General features: G+C 40.2%; 1 protein-coding gene and 1 pseudogene across 1 annotated transcript; both read right to left on the reverse strand.

The window, feature by feature from the left end:
- Positions 1-8,478: 8,478 nt before the first annotated feature.
- Positions 8,479-9,798, reverse strand: LOC112814969 (olfactory receptor 6K3-like). The gene is given in 4 exon segments (XM_073888241.1): positions 8,479-8,553; positions 8,790-9,284; positions 9,286-9,563; positions 9,666-9,798. Coding segments are annotated over 4 exon segments (981 nt in total).
- A 4,371-nt stretch (positions 9,799-14,169) lies between these two features.
- LOC112814904 (olfactory receptor 6K3-like) lies at positions 14,170-17,247 on the reverse strand (annotated as a pseudogene).
- Between the last annotated feature and the right edge of the window lie 1,882 nt (positions 17,248-19,129).

Raw genomic sequence — 19,129 nt, forward strand, 5'->3', positions numbered from 1 at the left:
GGCTGCTTAACTTATTTTTTTCTTGTTCTATCATCAATATCTTTTATTCCCACTGCCTTCACCTGAACTTGATGCCTACGCATAACACTTAGACTATTATAACAGGTTTCCAGAGGTCTTACTTCTCCATATAATCTTTCATTCCCTCGAAGGTTGTCTTGCTAGAACATCAGTTTGTGCGTGTGACCTCCTTCCATCCTCTACTGGAGTTTCACGTTCTCCCCATCCTACTTCTTCTGAGGTGTCTCTGCTTTAAAAAGGTAACAAATTCAAGTCCTCTAGGGTAACACTTTCCTAATCACTGGAATAGGAAGTCATAAGCTCCTTTTGTTTGTCATTCATTAGTGTCTTGCTTTGTGTATTTATTAGAAAAGGGCACATTATTATAGTTTCTTACTTAGATTAGCTACGGATGTGTGTGTTCACTGATTATGTAATTAAGCCCCATCAAATTCCTACACCATCTGCTACATCATCTTCCTTTAAGACTGTACAGAATTTTTTTTTTGTTATTTATACAAAAACCCACCTTATCTTCTGTTGCTATGGCAAATTTTTAATCACCAATCCAGTTTAGTAGACCTGTAATTATTCCAAACATGTCAGTTTCATTTTCTGGTCTCCAAACACCCTTAAAGGAAATCTCTCTTACCTGAAATATCCTCATCTTCCTTCAAAACTCTGCCTTTTTTTTTTTAAACCTCACTGAATTGTACATGTGTCTTTTCTAGTTTCAGCAAGCTAATCCCACATGTCTTGAATCATTCTTTCTATTCCTTGTGATCTCTCTCTATTATCTCTCTCTCTATCATCTATATCCATCTATCTACCTCTCATCTACCATCTATCAATCATCTATATCAATCTATGTCTAACTATTAACCTATTATCTCTCTCTCTGTATATATATATATATACCTATTGATCATCTATCGTTTCTATCCATCTATGTATTATTATCTATCTATTCCTTTTACAATATTTTTTTCCTTTTACATATCTGATCTTTCCCATAAGTCTTGATGTCCCCAGTGGTAGTCACCACATCTTCTAACTATGGCCCTCAGGGCAGGGTTCTACAAATTGAACCAAGCTACTAGTTCAAGAAGGTGCTTCTGAGCAGACCTAGACCTAATTCCCTAATCTCCTGAAGAGATGTGATCAAGTAAAAAAAAGGATAAGGAAGATCTAAACCTGAAAGAAAAACCATTAGACTTTCCCCACTGAACCCTCCTCTATCTTCAGCCGAAACTTAGTAATCTTAGATCTAGTGCAAATGTTAATGATGTTTATGACAAACAGCTAAACGGAAATCTCACTTGATTCCTGAAACATTGATTTATGAAACATTTAAGAAATCAATCACAATGTTCATTTGTGGTTTTAAAGTAATCACTTAAGCCTTGGCTCCATTTCCTGGGAAATTTTTATATTTAAAATATTTATGCTTTGTACTAACTTGCACTATATAATTTTTTTCCTGATTGCTCCTTGCTCAAAATCTTCTCAACAGTTAGTTATTCACAGTATCTGCATGCACCCTAGGGTTATCTGTTCTTATGCAGGTGAATTGTTCTTTCTCTAGATATCTCCAGTTCCCCAAAATTAGTTAATTCACTGACCTCGCTGCTATTGGCTTCCAAAGTTGGACAAACACAGATGACGACTCTATCTTTCCCTGCCCTGATGTGGCCAACCATCAACTTCCTTCACTCTTCTGCTATGTTCCTACCCTGAGTCCTCCATCTATACTGTATCTCCTTTCCCAGGCAGTGATTTGTAGATATGATGCTCCCTGTAGAGCCCTCTCCCTCCCTCCCATATGCATGTATGTATCTTTTTTCTGAGTGTAACTAGAATGGGAAGATAGACTCTCTTGGGAATTTTACATAGACTAATTAAGATAAGAAAACAATCATTCCTGTAATGGCTTCAATTAGGAAAAGCAGTTCAGCCTGGCAGTTAGGAGAACCCCAGTTCTGGGGAACTTCAATCCCAGACAAATGAGATAGCCTGGGAGCCTGAGGCATTGGAATAAATGTATTTTTATAAGCTTCCTTTTTCTGTGTACTTCTGGTTGGATTGGCTTTTAACTGAATCAGAACGCTGAAGATCCAAGACTCAGATTTGAAGGAAGCTGATACAGCAAAGGGGAGAAATGGGTGGAACAATGAAAAGTGAGGTTTGAACTTACATCATGATTACTTATTTCCAGGCCAGTAAGCCAAATTTAGGAAAATGTAACCTTGCTTTTAAGCCATAAGTTTTCCATTTTCTCTTTGAATTTCTCCTTCCCCATGTTGTGGAATAAGCTCTTCTTTAAAAAGTTCTAGTTTCATTACTGAAGACAACAATTAGAAAACCAAATCTGAATTTTAGGAAATGACTTTTTTTTGTCCTTTTAGTATATTTTACATGGGAGTTGGCAGCTAAAAATATATTTTCCTAAAAATTGCATGTTCACACTAAAAAGTTCAACTTGATGCTAACATTGTACTTCAAAAGATGACTGCTTATTGATTCTTACTTTATAATTAAATAATAATTTACACTTGTATCAGTTAGGAATATTCTTTGCTTATTGGATCCCAAATTGACAAGTGATTCTCTTGGACTTTTCCTTATGGTTGCAAAGTAGATCTCTAAGTACCAGGCATCATTTGCATACTCAGGGCAGAAAATTGTGTGACTGAGAGTCCATCAGCAAAAGCTCTCCCAGAAATCCTAGCAAATTGTTGCCAATATCTCGATGGTGAGACCCCCTTAGCAGAGGTGGGCAAAGAATAATAGGTTTAGCAATGGGTCTCGGATTAGACAACTGAGCCAACAGTATCTGCTATATCCCTTCTCACTTTAAAATATTACTCTGAAAATTAATCTGGAATTTGAAATCCTACATAATTTTAAGCATTGTACTTAGGAGACTCCGTGAAAGATATTGATTATTACATAGAAACACATTTATTTGGAAACCCACAATGACATTTAATGCTGTATCATCAATTCCAAACTCAGATAATGGTTGCCTTCAAGTAGTATATGAAGTCATGTCTAAGAAACTTATATAGTTCCAGTCATTTTAGATTTATTGAGAAAAACCACTATTTTCATAAATTATATGAAATTGTAATATGATAGTATATGAAATTTTATAAAACAAAGGGCTCAATGGAAAAACTGTCAACACATAATAATTAAGAGTTAAGGAGAGCAACAGAGGGGGCGGAGCAAGATGGCGGAGGAGTAGGAGACCTGGATTTCGTCTGGTCTCAGGAATTCAGCTGAATGGGGATCAAACCATTCTGAACACCTACGAACTCAACAGGAGATCGAAGAAAAGAATGGCAACAACTCTCTGAACAGAAAAGCGACCACTTTCTGGAAGGTAGGACGTGTGGAGAAGTGAATCTGAGGCGATATTCGGGAGGATAGACGGCGGGGGAGGGGGGCCTCCATCGGCTGCTTCTGGAGGGTAGAAGAGAGCGACAGAGCACAAAATCGGAACTTTTAGAAGTTGGCTCCGCGGAGGGACGTCACTGCAGTGGCTAAGCGGGGGGTGGAACCCTCGCGGGACAGTGTGGTCTCAGGACCCTTGGGGTCACAGGAAGGCCGGGGGTGCCTGAGTGCGGTAGAGCTCCCAAGTATTGGAGCGGGGAAGCCGGCTGCAGAGACGGAGCCGAGGCGCGGGCTCTCAGCTCGGGGTGGCCATAAACCGTGATCCGCGGCCCAGTCGGGCCACGGCTCCTCCAGCAGGGACCCAACAAGCGGCAGAGCCGGGGAGACTCCCCTTCCTCCCCTGGGAGGAGCAGCGCGGGAGCGCACCGCAGGGATCTGCTGGGTTTGGAGACTCCACACGGGGTCGGGTGCCAGAGATAGAAACGCTCGGTCACAGGCCGGGTGAGCACGGAGTGCGGCCGGAGACCGGGGACACGGGAGTGACTGCTTTTCTCTGAGGGCGCACTGAGGAGCGGGGCCCCGAGTTCTCAGCTCCTCCGGGTGGAGACTGGGAGGCCACCATTTTCACCCTGGTCCTCCAAGGCTGTACCGAGAGCTTGCAGGGAACAAAAGCTCCTGAGAGCAAACCCGAGCAGATTGCTTAGCCCGGACCGACAAGGGCGGGGCAATTCCGCCTCCGGCAAAGACATTTGGGAACCACGGCAACAGGCCCTTCCCCCAGAAGATAAGCAAGACCAGCCAACCAAGACCAAGTTTACCGATCAATGAGAAAGGCAGAACTCCAGCGCTGGGGGAATACTGCACATTGAATTCGTGGCTTTTTTTTACTATGATTCATTAGTCTTTCAAAGTTAATTTTTTTAACTGTTTTTTTTTTTAATTTTTCTTTGTCCCTTTTTCAACCAACATCTTATCAATCCCCTTTTTTAAAAAATTTTTTTTATTTTTCATCTTAGAGTCATAATCCATCCCTTCATAGTAGTTACCCTTATTTTTGGCATATATATATATATAAATTGTTCTCTCTTTAAAATTGTGAGATACAGTTTCTTCCAACATATCAAAATATACCCTAAATCTCTAGTGTATGACTTTGTTCTGGTCTCCTGCCTGATCACATTCTCTCTCCTTTTTTTTCTTTCTTTCTTTCTTTCTTTTTTTTTCAAACCTCTTCTTTTTTTCTTCAAGCACCTTATCAATTCCTTTTTAAAAATTTTTTATAATTTTCATCTTTACAGTCATATTCCATCCCTTCATCGTATCAACCCTTATTTTGTACATATATAAGTCTTTCTTTCTTTAAAATTTTAGGAGGCGCTTTCTTCTAACAGACCAAAATACACCCAAAATCTAGTGTGTGGCACTGATCTATGCACTGGCCTGATCATATTTGATCATATTCTGTTTTTATTTGTTTTGTTCTGTTTTTGTTTGTTTTTATCTTTCTCTTTTTTTTTCTCTTTCTTTTTTCTTTCTTTCCCTTTCTTTTCCCCTGGGTTCAGGTCTTTTCTGATTTGTTTAGAGTATATTTTCTGGGGATGTTGTTAACCTGTTAGCATGTTGTTCTCTCATTCATCTATTCTCCTCTGGACAAAATGATAAGACGGAAAAAATCACCACAACAAAAAGAACAAGAGGTAGTACCGTCAGCCAGGGACCTACTCAATACGGACATTAGTACGATGTCGGACCTAGAGTTCAGAATCATGACTTTAAAGATACTAGCTGGTCTTGAAAAAAGCATGGAAGTTATTAGAGAAACCCTTCCTGGAGAAATAAAAGAACTAAAATCTAACCAAGTCGAAATCAAAAAGGCTATTAATGAGGTGCAATCAAAAGTGGGGGCACTAACTGCTACGATAAATGAGGCAGAAGAGAGAATCAGTGATATAGAAGACCAAATGATGGAAAATAAGAAAGCCGAGAAAAAGAGAGATAAGCAACTACTGGATCACGAGGGCAGAATTTGAGAGAGGAGCGATACGTTAAGACAAAACAACATTAGAATAATTGGGATCCCAGAAGAAGAAGAAAGAGAGAGAGGGGCAGAAGGTATATTGGAGCAAATTATAGCAGAGAATGTCCCTAATGTGAGGAAGGAAACAGGCATCAAAATCCAGGAGGCACAGAGAACCCCTCTCAAAATCAATAAAAATAGGTCAACACCAAGACATCTAAGAGTAAAACTTACGAGTCTCAGAGACTAAGAGAAAATCTTGAAAGCAGCTCAGGAGAAGAGAGATGTAACCTACAATGGTAGAAACATTAGATTGGCAACAGACCTATCCACAGAGACCTGGCAGGCCAGAAAGGACTGGCGTGATATCTTCAGAGTACTAAATGAGAAAAATATGCAGCCAAGAATACTATATCCAGCTAGACTGTCATTGAAAATAGAAGGAGAGATAAAAAGCTCCCAGGACAAACAAAAACTAAAGGAATTTGCAAACATGAAGCCAGCCCTCCAAGAAATATTGCAAGGGGTCCTCTAAGCAAAGAGAGAGCCTAAAAGCAGCATAGACCAGAAAGGAACACAGACAATATACAGTAACAGTCATCTTACAGGCAATACAGTGGCACTAAATTCCTATCTTTCAATAGTTACCCTGAATGTAAATGAGCTAAATGCCCCAATCAAAAGACCCAGACTATCAGATTGGATTAAAAAACAAGACCCATTGATATGCTGTCTGCAAGAGACTCACTTTAGACCCAAAGACACCCCCAGATTGAAGGTGAGGGGGTGGAAAACCATTTACCATGCTAATGGACACCAAAAGAAAGCTGGGGTGGCAATCCTTATATCAGACAAACTAGATTTTAAAACAAAGACTGTAATAAGAGATGAGGAAGGACACTATATCCTACTTAAAGGTCTATCCAACAAGAAGATCTAACAATTGTAAATATCTATGCCCCTAACATGGGAGCAGCCAATTAACAATAGGCAATTAATAACAAAAGCAAAGAAACATATTGACAACAATACAGTAATATTGGGGGATTTTAACACCCCCCTCACTGAAATGGACAGATCATCTAAGCAAAAGACCAACAAGGAAATAAAGACTTTAAATGACACACTGGACCAAATGGACTTCACAGACATATTCAGAACATTCCATCCCAAAGCAACGGAATACACATTCTTCTCTAGTGCCCACGGAACATTCTCCAGAATAGATCACTTCCGAGGTCACAAATCAGGTCTCAACTGGTACCAAAAGATTGGGATGATTCCCTGCATATTTTTCAGACCACAGTGCTTTGAAACTAGAACTCAATCACAAGAGGAAAGTCAGAAGGAACTCAAATACATGGAGGCTAAAGAGCATCCTACTAAAGAATGAATGGGTCAACCAGGAAATTAAAGAAGAAGTAAAAAAATTCATCGAAACCAATGAAAATGACAACACAACTGTTCAACATCTTTGGGATGCAGCAAAGGCAGTCCTAAGAGGAAAGTATATAGCAATACAAGCCTTTCTCAAGAAACAAGAAAGGTCTCAAATACACAACCTAACCCTACACTTAAAGGAGCTAGAGAAAAAACAGCAAATAAAGCCTAAACCCAGCAGGAGAAGAGAAATAATAAAGATCAGAACAGAAATCAATGAACTAGAAACCAAAAGAACAGGAAAACAGATCAACGAAACTAGGAGCTGGTTCTTTGAAAGAATTAACAAGATTGATAAACCCCTGGCCAGACTGATTCAAAAGAAAAGAGAAATGCCCCAAATCAACAAAATCATGAATGAAAGAGGAGAGATCACAACGAACACCAAAGAAATACAAACAATTATAAGAACATAATATGAGCAACTGTATGCCAGCAAATTAGATAACCTGGAAGAAATGGATGCATTCGTAGAGATGTATCAACTACCACTACTGAACCAGGAAGAAATAGAAAACCTGAGCACATCTATAGCCACTAAGGAAATTGAAGCAGTCATCAAAAATCTCCCAACAGACAAAAGCCCAGGGCCAGATGGCTTCCCAGGGGAATTCTATCAGACATTTAAGGAAGAATTAATACCTATTCTTCTGAAACTGTTCCAAAAAGTAGAAATGGAAGGAAAACTTCCAAACTCATTTTATGAGGCCACCGTTACCTTGATCCCCAAACCAGACAAAGACCCCATCATAAAGGAAAATTACAGACCAATATCCTTGATGAACATGGATGCAAAAATTCTCACCAAAATACTAGCCAATAGGATCCAACAGTACATTAAAAGGATGATTCACCACGACCAAGTGGGATTTATCCCTGGGCTGCAAGGTTGGTTCAACATCTGCAAATCAATCAACGTGATACAATACATTAACAAAAGAAAGAACAAGAATCATACAATCCTCTCCATAGATGCAGAGAAAGCATTTGACAAAGTACAGCATCCTTTCTTGATCATAACTCTTCAGAGTATAGTGATAGAGGGTACCTACCTCAATATTATAAAAGCCATCTACGAAAAACCTACAGCAAATATCATTCTTAATGGGGAAAAGCTGAGAGCTTTTCCCCTAAGGTCAGGAACGCGGCAGGGATGTCCACTATCACCACTGCTATTCAACATAGTATTAGAAGTCCTAGTCACAGCAATCAGACAACAAAAAGAAATCAAAGGCATCCAAATCGGCGAGGAGGAAGTCATACTCTCACTCTTTGCAGATGATATGATACTGTATGTGGAAAACCCAAAAGACTCCACCCCAAAACTGCTAGAACTCATACAGGAATTCAGTAAAGTGGCAGGATATAAAATCAATGCACAGAAATCAGTGGCATTCCTATACACCAACAACAAGACAGAAGAGAGACAAATCAAGGAGTCGATCCCATTTACAATGGCACCCAAAACCTTAAGATACCTAGGAATAAATTGAACCAAAGAGGCAAAGGATCTGTACTCAGAAAACTATAAAATGCTCATGAAAGAAATTGAAGAAGACACAAAGAAATGGAAAAACGTTCCATGCTCATGGATTGGAAGAACAAACATTGTGAAGATGTCAATGCTACCTAGAGCAATCTACACCTTCAATGCAATCCCCATCAAAATACCATCCACTTTTTTCAAAGAAATGGAACAAATAATCCTAAAATTTGTATGGAACCTGAAGAGACCCCGAATATTTTTTTAAGATTTTTTATTTATTTGAGAGAGATAGTGAGAGACAAAGCACGAGGGGGGAGGGTCCAAGGGAGAAGCAGACTCCCTGCTGAACAGGGAGCCCGATGCGGAACTCTATCCTGGCTCTCTGGGATCATGACCTGAGCCGAAGGCAGTTGCTTAACCAACTGAGCCACCCAGGTGCCTGCAAAGAAGCTTCTTAATAGTATCTTTCATATCCTTATTTCTCAGGCTGTATATTATGGGATTGAAAAAGGGAGTAAGGACAGAGAAGGTGAGAGTGATGGCAGCATCCCCAAATGGGGTATACGTGGCAGAGAATCTGAGATACATGAGGGCCACATTGCCAAAAAATAGCAGGAAGACAGCAATGTGGGCAGCAAAGGTGGAGAAGTCCTTTTTGCGACCCTCCACTGAAGGGAAGCCCAGGATCACAGTGACAGTTCTGATGTAAGTAAAAGAAATAATCAGACCTGTTATCAGAATGGCCAGAGCATGAATCACGTCTTGCACTAAGATCACAGAGGCATCCGTACAGGCTAAATGTAATAACAGTGTGAAATCACAGAAGATCTGGTGGATTTGGTTGGGGCCACAGAAAGGCAGGCTAGAAATCCACACAATCTCAGGTAGAAGGATGAGGAAACCAAAGACACAAGAGCCTGCAGAGAGCTGAGCGCGTATTTGGGGGGGTCATGATGGTCGGGTAGCGGAGTGGGTTACAGTTGGCGAGGTACCTGTCAATGGCCATGACAGTCAGCAAGTCTCCTTCAGTGTTTCCAAGTGAATGGAAGAAGTACATCTGCAAGAGGCAGCCAATAAAAGAGATGGTCTTCTTCTCACTGATGAGGTTGGAGAGCATCTCCGGGATGGTGGCGGTGGTGTACCCGATCTCCAGGAAGGAGAAGATGCTGATGAAATTGTACATGGGATTGTGGAGATGGGTGTCCGGTCTCACAGCAAAGAGGAAACCTCACATATCTTAGGCATCAGTAAGAAATTAGTATTTCGAAGGCTATGCAAATCCAGAATAACAAAAAGCTTCCAATTCAGTCTAATAAGTATTTTACTTTTCATCTGTATTAATTTGGAAATAGGTGTAGATGAAAAGTAAAGGAAAAAAGTATAGGAAGCCACTCTCCTGGAGCTGGGGGGAGCCAGTGAAGAGAAATTCAGTCACTGCAGATAGATTTGCACTCTCCATATCCCCAGAAGAGCTACCTGTGAATGAGGGAGAGGTTATACCCAACTAACAGAGAAGGAAATCAATGCAGTGTAAACATAAATATTATTTTGGTTACCTGGTGTTTTGTGTTTTGACATTTCCCAGGTTCAAAGTAACCAGTGACTTGCCTGTATCTGTAATCTTTTTATTTGGGAGACAGTATTAATGATTAGTAGCGTGAGACCCAATCAAACATACTAAGCCTGAATTCTCATCCTGCCACCTGTTATTTGGATGATAATGGACCGGTTATGTAATCTCTCTGAGACTCAGCATCTTCTTCTGTAGTTGAAAACATATTAGTCCGATCAGAGTTGTGAGTATTAAATGAATTAATGTCTCAAAGTCCCTGGCATTAATGCTCAATATCTGTTACCATTTCCTTCCTAGATCAAGTTTCTGAAAGAGTAATATTAACAACATCTTGTTCAGATTTGTTCTCTCCTCAACCATTTGCTGTGTGAAATCTTTCCTTACTGCCACTTACAGAAACCATTCTGTCCTGTGTGTCAGTGACATGATAACTGCAAAACAATAGAAAGTTTCCATTATTGTATTATGACCATACTTTTGCTCCAGAAATTCCTGATCACTGCTACTTGAAGATTTTCTCCCGTGGCTCTCATGAAGGTTTGCCCTGTTTTATATGGAAGCTTCCTCCCAGGTGTGTGTTATATCATTGTTTCCTTATTCTATGCGTTATGGACCCATCTTCTCTACCCATTTGGTACATGGCTATATATTGCAAGTTCCTGCAGTGGCCCCTAAAATCACATCCTTCTGCACTGTCTGTTGATGAGCAGCGCATAGTTATCAAACCTCTGTCTCCAGCACAGGTGTTTTTCCTGGACTTTAGACCCACAGATCCTGTATCCCCACCTGCCCCTCTCTCCTGCTCTGCTATGGCAGTTTTCAGAGCTCACCACCATTTCCCTGGGATGGCTTTGTGAATATCAACCCTTGTCTTGGAAGGCCTTTGGACTCACTCTTCTTCATCAGGATATTCCTGGGCTTCCTTCAGGTTTCAGCTCGGCCACTGCATCCTGTCAGAAGCCCCACAACTGTTGCTGTGCCATCACCTCCTTTCTGACATTCACACACGTGTGCATGTGCTCACACATATGCACACGTGTGCACACATTCACACACACACACACGCACGCACATCTGAGCTTTCTCATCTATGTGTCCTCCACAGGGCCTCTACCATAAACCTTACCATTTTTCATTGTAATTCTTTCTGTTTAATTTCACTACATGGTGAGCTTCGATCAGGGCGGGATCAGCTTTTTGTCTTTCATACCTCTTAGCATGTCTTAAGCACTTGAAAGTAGCTTCTTTTACAATGAATAGGTTTGGAGCAGACTACAAACATCATTAAAACCAGAAAAATCCAGAAGCAAGGCAGGTGGGAAGGAAAGTATAAGCATTCGTATCTTAGACCATCATATGGTCTAAATAACAGGGTATAATTTCTGATTGAAAATATGCAGAGCCCAGAGCCCCAAGATAGAACTTTCTCAGAAGCCTTAGGACAGTGCCAAATTCAAGCCACCCCAAATCTTCACTGAGTCTTCAGGTTGTGTTTCATCCCAAGTATAGGAAATCGATGCTATCTCCCCAGACTTCAGTGACCCTAAACTCACCTCTGCCAAATGCGTCTTTCCCTGAGTCTCTGCATTTCCAAATGTCCTTTCACCCTCTCTGGAAGGGTTGTTATAGACATCCTACAGAACACACTAGAGGGGAAATGAGCTCCACTGAGGCTTTATCTCCTGTTAATAAGTAGAAAGCAATCTTTTCTCTCATGGGGTCAATCATCAGAATACTTCTGCACTTTCTTCTCATTAGATCCCCAGGTCAAAGGGGAGTCAATGCTCCAAGGAAGATTCACAGATCCTGGTGACCATTGGTACCACCTTTTCCTTATTCTCATTATGATTTTAACCAGTCTCCATCTTGGTATGGAATGGGGAGGCTTCCATACAAAGGACAGCTTTCGTAGGACCCCATCCTTAAAAAACACACAAGAAATAGGACAGTGTTGAAGGTGATTTGTTGGCATGTTTAAGTATTGTGAATAAATTAGTGAAGAAAAAATAGAACAATTTCTGTGAAAACATGTCATTTGGAAAAAGGAGCCAGTGCTAAAGAAGACAGTGGAGGAATATCCACTTTTTCCTTCCAACAACGTACACAGGGCTCTCCTTCAAATTATTCCCATTGATTCTGATGAACTCTTTAAATTTCCTATTTTTCTCGACAAAATATATGAAAGATTGGTGTATAGTTCTTGTATACCATTTTATTTACAGTTTGTTGCAAACGTTGTAAAATACAACAAATATACATTAACTTTTTTTCTATTCATCATTCTTATAGAAAATATCTTAGAAGTTTCTTGATACAGTAGTATAACAATGGGGTCATGTCCTTCATTGTGAATGTGATTAGTGAACGTGGCTCAAATGTATGCAGTGTTAGGAAGAAGGAAGTTGGTGACTTCTTAGAATACATTACAAAAACAAATTCATATTAATTACCATTGCATAAGATACATTTATTTTTAACCACTGAAAATAATCAGGGAAGATCTTTTTCCTTCGTGATTCTCTATCAAGTGTAGTACTACTACAGAAATTTATTGCTAAAAAATATTTTATATGCTCCCTTGAATATGCAATTTCATCTAGATTATCTATTTCTCCCCATAGAAACTAACCTGTTTTTAGTATCAGCAACATTTGGCAACTTTACTTTTCAGATATAATCTGTGGTTCATCTGTTCACTGTTTCCAGAAATAAAATTATTTCTATGACAAAATGCATAAATTAACAAGAAAGGAGAGTGACTTAATTTGCTTTAAGAAAAAGAAATGCTTCGTTAGTCTGAATTTGTCCTCATCCAGGTGTTGGGAAGTCTAGAGAGTGAAAGGGTTGAATGACAATAGTGCCCCCTTCTTAATAATGTCCCCTTGTTAGCAGACCTGCCTCCTCTGTCAGTGTGAATCTTAAGAGTTGCCCCAGTGGAACTCAAGTGAGCCTCTTGTTGGCAGATGGGCACCAGTGGCAGCAATTTGGAAGGACATATTTGCACGGTCTCTTTATTCTCTAATTCCAACAAGTTTGTTGCTTTCAGAAGCAAGAAAAAATTTCTTCTCCCCACTCTTGTTTTAAATGCACCACAAGAAAAGTATGAACAGTTGAACTATATCAAACCCTTTGTGACACTTGGAGAAATCAGTACACTTTTAGATTAACAGAATCATTTCTAAATCTTTTGGTTTGTTTTCCTTCGGTATGGGAAGTTATATAATACTTAACTGACAATAACGAGTGTTGGCATGTGGGAGCGTATCTCAAATGCATTACACATACTCCACGGTCTTTCTGTGGATTCTCCTGCTCCCCTGGTGCATTTGTCTCTCCAACACCTGCTGCTGCAGACTTAGGAATGCTGACACAACCATGTGAATTCTGGTTGCCCACAGAGCAGGAATACACATTTTCTGGCAAGGGTACCATGAAGCCATGAGGCGCACGCCTTAGTCAAGTATAGATTTTGTTGGATAATTTTTTGTTTCCTTACCCATTTTTGTTTGCTTTCTTTATTTTTGATGACTATGACTCATGTTCAAAATCACTGGGTACAGCGTGGGATGCCGTGTAGGACTGAAGTTTGTTCAGCCCTTTAATTTTAATTGTTTCCGTGAGAGGACTCAGAATTCTTATGGCAAATATGGGTGTAGACCAAGTCTATTAGAGGTGGTCACTAATGTGCCCCTTTTCTCTGTTGGTGGTGGCATCCTAAATTCAGACTTTTGAAGTAAACATGTCCCAACTTTACTTGGCATGCCATTATTACGGTAGTAATAATTTAGTCTTACTAAATGTATATGCTTATTATTCTAATGGAGAGTGAATTACACAACTAAAAATAAAAGTATAATTTACTTCCTTAAGTATTATTTTTGCTTTTTTTAAGATATCTGCTTCCAGACAAACCTTATCAGGTAATCCGTGATTTGTCATGAAATAGAAAACTTTCCCGAGATCCAGTACCTGAAGCACATGGCCAGCTTCTGAAGTGGTGAGTGAGTTTTCCTTTAATTACAACTCTTCAGAAGAAAGCAAGCAAAGCCTTCAGTCCCATAATAAAATTCTTGACCATATATACATCAGGTGTTATAGCTATGACAGAGAGTACAAATGTGTTTTCCTAGATATAAGGAAAGTAATCAGGAGAACAGACAGAAAGTTCAGTGTGACAAGAAATAGGTATAGAGTAGTTTCATTTTTTAATCTGTTAGAGAAACATTAAAACAGTTGAAGGGGACATGCAGCTCAGAATTAACCTCTAGATGTGTTCAACTCTTTCCAAAGATGGAAGAGTTTTCTAATTGCATTCTTCATGTCCTTGTTTCTCAGACTATAAATGATGGGATTGAAGAATGGGGGCAAGGATAGTAAACATCAGTGCAATAGTTGTGTCCAAAACTGGGGGATAGGTGGCATTGAAATGCAAGTACACGAGGGACACAGTGCCAAAGAAAATCAGGAAGACAGTGAGAGGGCCGACACAGGTAGAAAGGTCTTTTGCCGACCCTCAGCCGAGGGTATCCTCAAGATCACAGTGACAATTCTGATATAAAACAGGGCAATGATTAGGATGGTAGTGATGATGGCCACAGCGTGGATCACATCTTTAACCAGAATCATGGACATGTCAACACAGGCCAGCCTCAGCATGAGGCCCAGGTCACAGTAGTTCTGATGGATTTGGTTGGGCCCACAGAAGGGCAATGTGGAAATCATTACAATCTCAGGAAGCAGGATGAGGAAGCTGAAGACACAGAGAGCTGAGCACACAGCCAGGGGGTCATGATCATTGTAGCAGAGAGGGTTGCAGATGGCAACGTACCTGTCAATGGCCATGGTGGTCAACAAGATCCCCTCCGAATTTCCAGGTGAATGGAAGATGTACATCAAGGGAAAGAAGAACAGGAGGTCACCATCCTGGGGCTGGGGAAAGCGAGTGAAGATAAATTCCGTCACTGCTGACACGTCTGCACTCTCCATACACTCAGCAGAGCTCCCTGTGATTGAAGGAGAGGGCACACACCAGCTCACAAGAAGGTGGAGAAGAAAGGATGTTGTACAGCTAAATAACTCAAATGAATAACGAAATAATCTGAAGGTTTTATTTTTTCCTAATGTCACACTCTTGTGCATATTGACTAGTATTTGACATGCTTTCTCACTCCTTCAGAGGCACAATCACAGAAACAGGTGTCTCCAAATGTTTTTAATGGTGCAATTAACCTGTAATATAACTATTTGCATTTGTAAGTTGCACACGCTTACTGTATTATGATTTAATAATTCAAAATATGTGCATATATTATAATAGGCCTGGAGTCTACCCTGAAACACCAATTGAGCCTCTTACTATCTGCATGTCTTTTGGCAAATTACTTAATCTTTCAGGCTCAAGTACTCATTTGCAAAAGTGAGATTAAAAATAGTACCTATCTAATAGGGAATCTGAAGATTAAGTGAATATGTGCACAGGACTTAATCATTGCCCCACAGGCAACTTCTTGAAAAGTGGTAAAACCCGACTCCCTGCGCCTCTCATGTTCCTACAACACTGCTGTTTACTCACTCCCCCACTTCTGCACTGACGCTCTTCCCACCAAGCTTCGCGAAGCCCTGTCTGCCCATGCTAATAGAGACTCTGCTGTCCTCTGGCACTGGACACTGTTCATCACTGTTACCTGAGGCTTTTCTCCTCCACTTCTGGGATTCCATCCCTAAGAGTAAGAGGCATGAATAAAAATAAACATAATAGGAGTAACAGTATATATTCCCAGTGGCTCTCAGAGGTGGTTCTGGCTTGGGCCTTTTCTTTTATTCCACTTGGTTGTGTTCATTCTACCATCCTTACTCTTACTTCTCCTCATCTCTCTCTTATAACATGGCTGCTTTTCTTAAACTCTTCCCCAGGTGCTCATTTCCCTCAGGCTCTCTGTTCTCAGGGGCTCTATCTGCCCATCCACCCTGCTGTTGATAATTCTATTTGCTCCTGTGGTGATCTCATCCACTTATAAGATCTCCACTATTACAACTTACAGATGTTTTCCCCCAGTTGGTTCATGAGCTCCGAACCCACACAGCTGGCCCAGAACTCGCTCCAGCTTCCTCTCCTAGCATCCCCAGTGCTGTTCCCCTGGAGTCTCCTCACGCACACTGCTTTGTGGGATCACCACAGGCTCCTGAGTCTGCCATGTCTTCTGACTTGTGGCGTAGTCACCACTCCTCGCTCTGCCTCCTCTCCTGACACAAAAGCAATATGTAATCCTGGTCAAAAGTCTGCATGTCAGAAACAGGTCCTCTCCACTACTTATAAACCCCCTGACCTATCTCAAGTTATTTAGCCTTTCTATGTCTTTAATTCCTCTTTTGTAAGATGAAGAAAATATTAATACTGGCACATAAGGTTTCAAGAATAGGTAGACACTTTTAATAACAATAACAGCACTGTATAGTGTGCTGGGGTATTGAGTCACTTACTGAGGCAAGCACTGCCCCAAGCACAGGCTATATTTCTTGCTAATGCTCTAATGAGGTAAGATTATCCCCATTTTACAGATGAGAAGACTTGGGCACAGACAGATGAAACACTGCCCAGGGATGCTCAGCTCAAGTCAGAATATAAATCCGAGTACTGTATCTCTAGTGACACGCTCCAACGCAGACACTTGACTGCCCCTACCAATATGTGTACACATAATTTCAGTGCTTTAAAGTAGTGTCAGGAATGTAGTAAACACTCCAGAATATTGGGCGCTATTACACTGGGGTTTCTGTAGTGTATGTATCATGTTTCAAAATAATTATCAACTACCTGTTTTTTGTTCTCTAGGCCAGGCTCTTCCTCCAGGGCCGTAAGCTAGAACAGGGTTGGCATGTAAAAAATGGTTGGTGTCAAATAAATTAACTTGGAGCCAAGCTACTGGGTGAAATTATAATTTAGCCCACGAGACAGCCTTGGACAAGTGAAAAAGAAAATTAGGGACTGTTTGGAAAGGGCAGTATGACAATTTACTTTGAGTGACAGTCTTAATCAAGTCTGGAAAAAATCACCTCTCAAAAGATGGCATCATAATGGAGTATTCTGTTTTATATACACCTGTGCCTGGCAGAGTCTCCCCCTACACTTGCTGTTGCACCCCACCAACATTGGAAGCTTCTGAGTCCCCAGGTTCTGACGTTCTTACATGCATGGTGAGTGAATTCTTTCTCAAGACAGCCTTCTGCACTCACTTCTACCAAAGACCACAGGGGCTCCCCTGTCTGGGTCTCTGCATCCTTCCTTGATATTCCTCCAAGCTCCAAAATGGGACTTAGAGCTATTTTCATAGGCATCCCAGCGAATAGCAGGAAGGGGAAGTGGGTGTCATAGGGGATTCCTGCCCTGCACCACAGTGGAGAGCATCACTTTTGCTCGTGGGGTTAATTAGGAGAAAGATCCCCACCGTACTCTTCTCTCATTAGATTTTAGGATCAAAGTTGTCATCAAGTATTTTTTCCTGATTGTACTTATCACTCTGAACATGGCAAACTACTTTCTCTAGCACAATGGCTATTGCCCCAGATATGAGTGTCCATCAGGGAGTCATGCAAAGAGCACTTTTGTGTTGGTCCTGCTCTTCTCACATGAACACACATGTGTGGAAAGTCTTGAAGGAAATATACGGACACCAGAAAAAAAAACTTGAAAAAATATTTAATAGAAAATAAGATCATTTCATAACAGACATGTCATTGGGGTTTTGTGCCAATATTGAAGTGAGGGGACAATGTCGTTTTTTTCTCATGCCACAAATGCATGTGGATTTCTCTTACCCTGAACAACTCACATTGGCCCTGCTCACCTCTCTATTGACAGTCAATGTCTCACCTTTTTTCACAGGATTATTCTGTACTCTATGTGCTCAATCCACTGCTCTGTGCTCTGTTGAAAACCCAAAGTTTTCCTCCTCCGCTTCCTTCTCTTCCTCCTCTTCCCCCTTCTTCTCTATAATCTAGTTTCTTTTGTTATAGAATCTTCTTGAAAATAAGTATCAGATTTTGGATGGGAAGACATGCTTTCTTTCTCTCTTGAGTGTTGTCTAACATTTATTCCTGTGACTTGGGGCCTATTTTCCTTGTCTAACTTCTTATAATACTTTCTGTGCAATTCAAAAATAATAATAAGCCATGGGAATAAAAGTTACAGCATAGGGAATATATCATCTGATATATTCAATGTCAGTGATGTTGTAATAGTGTTGTGTGGTGACCGATGGTGTCTACATTTGTGGGGAGCACAGCATGACATATAGGGAAGTTGAATCACTATACTGTACACCTGAAACTAATGTAACGTTGTGTGTCAACTACAGTCAAGTTAAAGAAAAAAATCACATGAGGGATCTGAAAAAATTTTAATTGGTAAAATTGTATTTCTAATGATTTAGCATAGTGTGAACCGGTCTATTTCATTTTTAACAACTTTTTGGAGATATAATTTGTATACAAAGAACATATGTAATGTATACAATGTGATGAGTGTGAACATACACAAACACCATATATAATCACCACAGTGAAGTCATAAATGTATCCAACACCTCCTAGAGTTGCTTCATATTTAAGATCACAACGCTTGTATGTAGTACAGTAAAATACAGTAAAATATGAATCTTAACCTCTTCTACAGATCTTACACTCTTAACCACTCTATTTTATAATCTGTAGTTATTTCTAATGCCTTTGGAATAATAATAATAATAATACTTACATAGTAACAATAAAATTGATGTTTATAAGATCTATTTTAATGGCTTAAACATTATATTTCCTTTCTATTATCTATCCATCTATGCAAGTCTCAACAGGTAGTCCATGATATATTAAATGTGTATAAATAGAATAAACATGTGAACTGGAATAAATAGAAACTATCAGTGTGACAATGAATGAGTTATATATGTTAGTTTTATGGTTTAGTATGTCAAGATAACATCCAAAGTGAGAGGTGCTAAGAGCTAGCTAACATCAACTTGCAGATGCATTAAACACTTTCTGAAGGCAAGGAAGTTTATTTTTTTAAGATTTTATCTATTTATTTGAGAGAAAGAGAGAGAGCACGAGTTGGGGTGGGGGCAGAGGGAAAGGGAGAAGCAGACTCCGCACTGAGCAGGAAGTCTGATGCGGAGCTCGATCCCAGGACCCTGGGATCATGACCTGAGCCAAAGAGCCAAAG

This window comes from Callorhinus ursinus, unplaced genomic scaffold (genome assembly GCF_003265705.2).
Source record: "Callorhinus ursinus isolate GAN/ISIS: 27379988/994484 unplaced genomic scaffold, GSC_fseal_2.0 scaffold88, whole genome shotgun sequence".
NCBI classification, from domain to species: domain Eukaryota; kingdom Metazoa; phylum Chordata; class Mammalia; order Carnivora; family Otariidae; genus Callorhinus; species Callorhinus ursinus.